The sequence below is a fragment of the Sturnus vulgaris genome, chromosome 27 (genome assembly GCF_052056855.1).
Source record: "Sturnus vulgaris isolate bStuVul1 chromosome 27, bStuVul1.hap1, whole genome shotgun sequence".
Taxonomy (NCBI): Eukaryota; Metazoa; Chordata; class Aves; order Passeriformes; family Sturnidae; genus Sturnus; species Sturnus vulgaris.
This window is the reverse complement of record NC_142269.1, coordinates 1,503,960-1,511,787: the sequence shown is the minus strand read 5'-3', so window position 1 is coordinate 1,511,787 and position 7,828 is coordinate 1,503,960. Positions and strand designations below refer to the sequence as shown.

The following is a 7,828-nucleotide window of genomic DNA, read 5'->3' as shown; positions in this document are numbered from 1 at the left end:
CTCCTCCAAACCCTCGTCTGTCCTTGGTGGAGCTCACAGCAGCAGCTCCTGTGGGTCCCGGCCTCAGCGAGCTCCGAGGGATGGGATCATGAGCGGAACAGAAGCTCTGGGAGCTGGGCTGGAGGTCCCAGGGGACAGCCCTGGTGCCTCCTGTGCAGGATGAGACCCCCAGGTCCTGCTGAGGTTGGCGGGTCCAAAGCCAAGCACGGGGAGCCAAGGGAAGCGTGTTCACCTCTCCCAGCGCAGGGAAAACATTCCGCCCCCGAGACACACCAGCACACTTGGTAATAACAGATCATTTACAGTTGTTTATTGTAAGAAATGTACAAAGAAAAATGGCTTTAGCTCACACAAACCCTGCTCTGGGGCATTTCCTCATCCCCGACAACACAAATGTAGAAGCAGCATCGATTGTGAACCACGATCCGGGCAGGGATGCCGTGCCAGGGATACTTCCCATGGAAATGCCAGCGACAGCAGCTCAGGCTCCTGCTGCAGGCAGCATCGACAGGGAAATGAGAGCACAAGGCCACGGGACAAGCCGAGTGTCTGTGGCTCTGCCACCTGGCTGGGAGCTCATGGCTCCAAGCCAGGCTCAGCATTGCTCCTGGCCAGCCTGGCCATGGGGCATCCGTGACAGCAGTTCCCAAAGCAGCCCGGGAAGAGAAGAGAATCATCAGAGTACAAAAACACAGAGCCTTTGGCTTCAGGTGCAGCCCTTGTTTGAACTGTAAGAGGTTTTGGTTCATGTTTGATTTGATCTCAAGAGGGGTTTTTCCCTTTTGAAGGCAGAAGGTGGTCAGAGGTGAACTCGAAGCCTTTTGCCCGTTTTTCACAGAAGCACAGGATGGTTTGGGTTGGAACGACCTCAAAGCTCATCCAGTGCCACCCTCTGCCATGGGCAGAAACACCTTCCACTATCCAGGTTGTTCCAAGCCCTGTCCAACCTGGCCTTGGACACTGCCAGGGATCCAGGGGCAGCCACAGTGGTGCCAGGACCATTTTCCTTGATTTACTTTCCTTTTGCTCACCTGTGTGAAGAACAGCAAGTCCATTTTCCCCCTGGGAAAATGCTCCTCTGCCTGGAGGTTTTCTGGTGAGGATCTGCCCAGCCCATCCAGAATGTGCCACCAGGGCCTCTCTGCTGCCCCAGCCTAGGGAAGTATGCTCTGCCTGAGGATTTTGGGATTCACATCCCAATGGGATCATTTATTACACGCAGCCACCTGGGGCTTGGGTGGGATTTAGGGCAGCCCTAAAACAGCTCGTGGCAAGGATTGTTCAAACATTGGCTCCAATCCCTGGGGGTGCATGTCATTAATTAACACTAATGAAGAGGACATTTGGAATGCCAACCAAGAGCACTCCAGTGGGATGGCTCCTCTTGCAACAGGGCTAGAAAAAAAAAACCCTGGAGAGTTTTATCCCGGGGACTGGGGATTCTTGGAGGATGTTTTCAAAACCCTACCTTTGCCCGTTGCTTTCCTGCCACAAAACCTGGATGGAAATGAGAAAAATAGAGTAAAACCTGACTATAAACAGTGTTTACATTCATCTTACACAGACCTGAATGATTTCTGGTTTCAATGCATATTCAGAGACCTTGAAAACCTGATATTTAACCCTGAGAGCAAATCTGCAGATGCTTTGCTTTGGCTTTGCAAACCAATTATTAAGACATAATTGCACTTTCTCTTGTATGTAACAAAAAATAATCATCAAGCTTATTCAGAGTTTCAAAAGAAAGGTGCTACTTTAAGACTTTGGAGATTTTTGTTCACAAAACCTTCTGTTTTCTGTAATTATTCTTAATATTATTTCACTTGGCTCATCTTTCACTGGTTGCTTGGTTGCACTCTGGAAGAATAAAATACAGGAAAATCTCTTAATTGTGAAATAACATTAATAAATAATTACTTTAAGTGAAAGGACAACCATACCCTTCTGTTCATGCCTGAAAACCATCGTTACCATGATGAGATCATTTCAAAACTGAATTGTTTCTCTTTCACTGACAACAGATTTCACATTTGAGTTCTCATAAGAAAAAGAATTAAACTCTTTGCAAGTGCAGTGGGCTGTAAAACCCAGGATCAGGAGGAGATCCTGCTTTGAAATTCAAGGTGGTTGCTTGAAATATCTGAAATTAGCACAATATCTAAGATCTAGAGATCTGTGCATGGAAGAGCTTTGAACAGGAGATTCAAATGAAGTCTCTTCAGGCTGGGCCAGAGGTGGAATTTCCTCGTGTTACACCAGCGACTCTTTGACCACGCGTTCCTTATCCCAAGCCTGTGCTTCCTCAGGAGCATCCGGGGGCATCTCTGAGCTGGGAATGGGCTCGAGGCCCAAGGCAGGGGCTGTCTCCACATCTGTCCCAGTGTTCCCATAGATCTCCTGCATTTTGGTGGCGATCAGCCCTTCCTTCTCAGGCGCATCCTTGCCCAAGGCATCCTGGCTGTGCCTGTACATGTAGGACGCCTGCTTCACCGAGCGCCTCAGCAGGTACCGCCGGAAAGCCCTCTGGATCTTGGTAGCACAAACCTCCTCGTGCTTCCTCTTCAGGGTGGTGGTGATGGGTTCATAGGAAACTTTTGAGGGGTTGGCAGCCATGAACTTCTCCTCCATGGTGGCCTTCAGGGCATCCATCTCTCCCGAGTCTCCCAGCACTTCTTTAGTCAGGGCAAAGAGGATGTCTAGGCAGTGGATTTTGTCCCCAGCAACCATTGGTAGATCCATGGTGATGAGTTTGATCTTGTTGGGTTTGGGAACTCTGAGTGGCTCCTGCAAGGTGTCCACAAAGTCCGACAATGTGCTGTAGGCAATGAATTGAGTGGCATCTGGGTCAAACTTCTCCCAAGTTTCATAAAACATTTCAAAATCATCTTCGCAGAGGGGCTCACTGCTCTCCTCTGTGGCCACGCTGAAGTTCTCCAGGATGATGGCGATGTACATGTTCACCACGATGAGGAAGGAGATGATGATGTAGCTGCAGAAGAAGAAGATGCCAATGGCAGGGTTCCCACAATCTCCTTTCACTGAACTCCCTGGGTTCTCCAGCTCGGGGTCACAGTCTGGGGGGCCGCTGTTGAGGATGGGGTTGAGGAGCCCATCCCAGCCCGCTGATGTGGTGATCTGGAAGAGGCAGATGATGCTGTTCCCAAAAGTTTCAAAGTTGAAGATGTCATCGATCCCCGACTCCTTCTTGACATAGGCAAAATTGGACATCCCAAAGATGGAGTAGATGAACATGACGAGGAAGAGCAGGAGGCCAATGTTGAACAGGGCAGGCAGGGACATCATCAGGGCAAAGAGGAGCGTCCGGATGCCTTTGGCTCCTCGGATCAGCCGGAGCACACGGCCAATCCTCGCCAGCCGGATCACCCTGAAGAGGGTGGGGGATACAAAATACTTCTCAATGATGTCTGAGAGGACGATACCTGTGGAGAGATGAAGGACAGATGAGTCTGCTGTGCTACCAATGGGAGGTAAAGGGGATCTGCTCCACTCCATCTGGGCAGACACAGTGAGGTGAGGCCACCCCCAATGACTCCTCCAGTGACAGGAAAAAAATATTTAAAAATATAGCACAGACCCAAGGGTTAAGCTCTGGCTGCTCTGTTTTGGAGAAAAAGAACACCAAGGGAAATAACACCAAGGAGGAGCACAGATATCCCCAGCTCCTCACCCAGCCTGGTGGCCTGGAGTGGCCTCACATCTGTCATGTCTCAGGGTCCTGCTGGCTTGGCCCTGCTCCAAGGATGGGTGCAAGTGGGGTCCAGTGACAGCTCGGTGGTGTGGATTGGTGAGACCACTTCCACTCTTCACTGTTCAGTGGGATCCCTGAGGGACTGGTGGGAGCAGCAGGACTCACCTAGGATGGAGAGGATGACCACCACAAAGTCGAAGATGTTCCAGCCCACAGTGAAGAAGTACTGACGCAGGGCGAACATCTTGAGCACGCACTCCCCAGTGAAGATGACGATGAAGACCAGGTTTATCTTGTAGAGGACAGAGGTTTTGAGCTCGCTCTGGTCATCTGTTTCCACCATCATGGTCACCATGTTCAGGCAAATCAGGATCATGATGGTGATGTCAAACACTTGCTTGGTAACAAAGTCAAACACCTTCCCTTGGAATTTGTTCTGCAATGAGCGACACAAGGGCAAAGATGGAGCACCAGAGAAGAGGTGGGAACACGGGACAGACACAACAAAACAAAAACACAACAGAAAGAGAAGAAGGAACCATAATTAAAATGTGGGAAACCTCAGGGTTGTGGCCAGCATGGTTCTCACAGCCCCAAAAGTTACAGGGGGAGGATTCCCAGCACCTCTCAGGATGAAGCATACCTGGGAACACCACGGCAAAGAGGAGTGGCACAGGGCACAGTTGCTTGCTAATTACACCCACAGCTAATAGGGCACCAATTAACACATGGGAAGGACCTCCCTTGTGCAGGGCTACAAAACCCTGTTTTGGCTGGACCCTGCTGGGGAGTTGAAAGCTGAGCTATCCCTGAGCCCAACTCTCTTCCAGAGAGGAGCTGGGAGCTGAACTAGGAAAAAACCCAAATTCCTGTAAAAGAAACCCCATCGTTACCCTTGCCAGCAAACCAAGGGCTAAAGGGTAGACCCTAAAGAGGTGGCCTGATGTCACCCTCTTGTGAAGCCTCAGCTCTTGGCCAGGTCCTGTCTGAAGAGTAACACTGGGGCAAATGGTCCTCCCTGAACCCTTCTTGTTCCCTTTGGGACAGCTGGTGCCTTGAAGTGTTCCCTGCATGTTCCACTCCTGGAGGATGAGCCCAACGTACCGCTGGCCTAGGGATGGGCTTCTGGGGTTTCTTGGAGCCCAGCTTCTTCATGGCATTGTAGTATTTCTTCTGCTCTTCTGTCATGAAGATATCTTTGCCTCCAAAGTATAAAGGGAACACTGCTGTTAGTCTCAGGAATTCTCTTCCCACCAAGTATCTCCAGCCCCTCAGAGATCCTGCTGGGAACAAGGTGTCCTCTCTGTGTCCTACAGACCTCGCTCAGCACCACCAGTGTGCTTGGCCCTGCACACCCTTTGCCCACCCCCTGCTCCAGGGTGTCAATCCTGAGCTACTAGATTGGAGAAGAAGCAGAGTCTCAACCTTGTGCATGGGAAAATGAACCCAGGGTAGGTAAAGAAAATAAAATTGATGGTCCAGGCAAGAGAAAACACAGCCTCCCTTTGCTTCCTCCCTCTGCACCTGTAAATTAAGTCCTCTGTAACTGCTGTGACCAGGACACAAAGCTCCATGTGCCATTTGTCCAGTGCAGGAAGCCACTAATGGACAGGAATCCTGGGATCCATCCTAGTCCTGGGCATGGTGGCCCTGGTCCCATCACCCCACTGCTGGCTGGCCCCCTCCACCCTAGAGCAGCACCTCAGGAGTCAGGAAATACTCATCTTTTTCTTCTGCTGGTTAAAGTTGTCAATGATGACACCAATAAAGAGGTTCAGAGTGAAGAAGGCACCGAAGATGATGAAGATGACAAAGTAGATGTACATGTAGAGGTTGATCTCGTACTGTGGCTGCTCTTCAATCTGGCCAAGAGAGATAGGAAATGTGAGACTGACTCTGTCCCAAAAAGATGTCCCCAAGCCCCCAGACAAGGGCTTGCACTGTTTGGACAGAGCCAGGGATGGCTGCTCCAAAACTTTTGGCTGTGTGTTCCCAATGGAAGCAACATCCATGTGACACTGACTGAGGGACAAGGACACGCTGACCCCCAATCCCACAGCATGGGGTGGGGAATGGGAAAGGATGTCCTTTGCAGTCATATTAATGAGCAAATTAGTTTCTTCACAATAATCAGCATTCCAAGGGCTGAAATATATCTGAGAGGGGAAAGGAAAAGTGGATTAATTTGTCACATCAGCACAGCTGGGTGGCACAGCCCGACAACCCTGGACAATGCTCCTCATCCCAAGGGGCATCCTTTAATCCCGCTCTGTGTTTGACCAGAGAGACCCTGAGATGACCCCACTGGCTTCCCCCATTTTGAGGAAAGCTCTTGGCAGAACAGGGAAGATTTTCTCCCAAACCAGTTTTGCCCCAGGTGGGGCAGAGTCCTGAGGGATTTTCAGAGGGTGATGGAAAGGTGCTAAAAAGGGGCAATGAAGACCCCCCCCTTCAGGCCTCTGTGGGATGACGTCCAGTGTGACTGGAGAACAGCAGGAAATGCCTTCTACTGTAGGGACACTTTTGGGGATGGATCACAGTAGGAATAGCCTTTGCATGACACTCTTCAAACACTCATTGAACCCAATGGTTAAAGGCTGTCTGCTCTGTTCTCATGAGCCATTGATTGCTCAAGGCAAGCCAGGCACTTTCTCCAGGATGGCATGAGCTTTCCCAGCTAGAGGGCTCATGGAGGACATCATGTCACAGCAGGCAGAAGGATGAGCCCCCAATAGGGATTTTGGCCCCTGGAACTGAAGATGAGTGGAGCAGATGCAGCCCCAGCTGTGGGGCACAGCGAGAGCCCAGTATGGGACCAGGCTGCAGGTGACAATGACGTGGGTGGCACGGGGACACATGGCTGCCCTTTTTGAGGCTGTGCACCTCAGCAGGGGGATGTTGTGGCTGCCCAGGTGTCCAAGGCTGGGTTGGACAGAGCTTGGAGTACACTGGGATAATGGAAGGTGCCACTGCCCATGGCAGGGAAGGCACTGGATGGTTTTTTTGGTCACTTCCAACACAAACCGTGCTGGGGTTCCATGATCTGATCCATTTTGGGGGTTTGTCCACCCTTTAGCCAATGTCCTGGTGGAAGTCACGGGTGGGATGCAGGCAGCCCCCAGCACCAAAAGGCAGAGCCAGAGGTGATGCTGTAGCCAAGGATCCATGCCAGCCTCAGTTCTGGAATCCCATTCCCAGCCTGCCAAGGGGAATCCACCCTGGAATCAGCAGTGTGTCCCTGCGTGTCCCCTCACCTCACGTGAGTCCACGGCTGCATACATGATGTCCATCCAGCCTTTGAAGGTTGCCTGTGGGAACAGGAATGATCAAACTTGGAGTCTTTTCCAACATAAAGGATTCTGTGATTCTATAGCAGTGGAGAAGAATGCATTTTCTGGGAGTTGTTTGGGGCTGGGAAGAAAGGGAAGGTGATGAGTGCATGTCTGGAGTTTAGCTCTGAGTGCTCCGGCTTCTCTGTGGGAATGGCAGGAGAGGAATGTGGATTGAATCCACAAGAAAAATGTCCCAGATGTATGGAAATTCCCATGTGAATATGCATAGACCATTCTGGGGCTGAGGCTACCAGTGACTTCCCAAAACACCACTGCAAACAAGGCAGGGAAAAGAAGCAATTGACTCCTTTCTCCCTTCTCCTCTTGACTTCGAAGTCTTTTTCCCAAAGGCAGAGCTGTGCCAGGGCCAGCTGCCTCTTTTCCAGTCCCAAACTGTGCCACCTCCATAGCCCTGACTTCCATATCCTGCCTCTGGTTCTGCTGAATTCCCATCTCAGTAGGGTGGGAGACTACACCAAATCTTTTACAGGGTCTCCACTGCATCTCTTACAGCCTTTTGCTGCTGATTTGTTAAACAAAAGGTCTGCACATCTTGTTTCCTGAATCTGATGGAACAACAAGCCTGAAGAGGAAGCTGAATTTAGAAGCAAGGTCATCAGCTGGGGTTGTTTTCCGATGCTGCAGCCACCAGTTCCCCTGGATCTGATGGGAGTAGCCCCAGCCTGCCCCATAATGGAACCCACACCTATATTTTTATTAAAGCTGTGGTGAGCAGTTCCCCTTTGCTGCCTGGCCCAGCTGTGGGGAGTTCAGTGGAACTCAGCTG

At 50.8% G+C, this 7,828-nt stretch overlaps 1 protein-coding gene across 2 annotated transcripts in view; it reads right to left on the bottom strand.

Moving 5' to 3' along the window:
- Positions 1-295: 295 nt before the first annotated feature.
- The window catches only part of SCN4A (sodium voltage-gated channel alpha subunit 4), a 33,632-nt gene continuing 26,099 nt past the window's right edge, over positions 296-7,828 (bottom strand). For both annotated transcript variants that reach the window (XM_088179517.1, XM_088179516.1), the window contains 5 exons: positions 6,964-7,017; positions 5,434-5,571; positions 4,814-4,918; positions 3,875-4,145; positions 296-3,440 (listed from right to left, as the gene is read on the bottom strand). In XM_088179517.1, the coding sequence (XP_088035643.1) occupies positions 2,251-3,440; positions 3,875-4,145; positions 4,814-4,918; positions 5,434-5,571; positions 6,964-7,017 (1,758 nt within the window). In that variant the 3' untranslated portion in view covers positions 296-2,250. The remainder of the gene's footprint in view (positions 3,441-3,874; positions 4,146-4,813; positions 4,919-5,433; positions 5,572-6,963; positions 7,018-7,828) is intronic.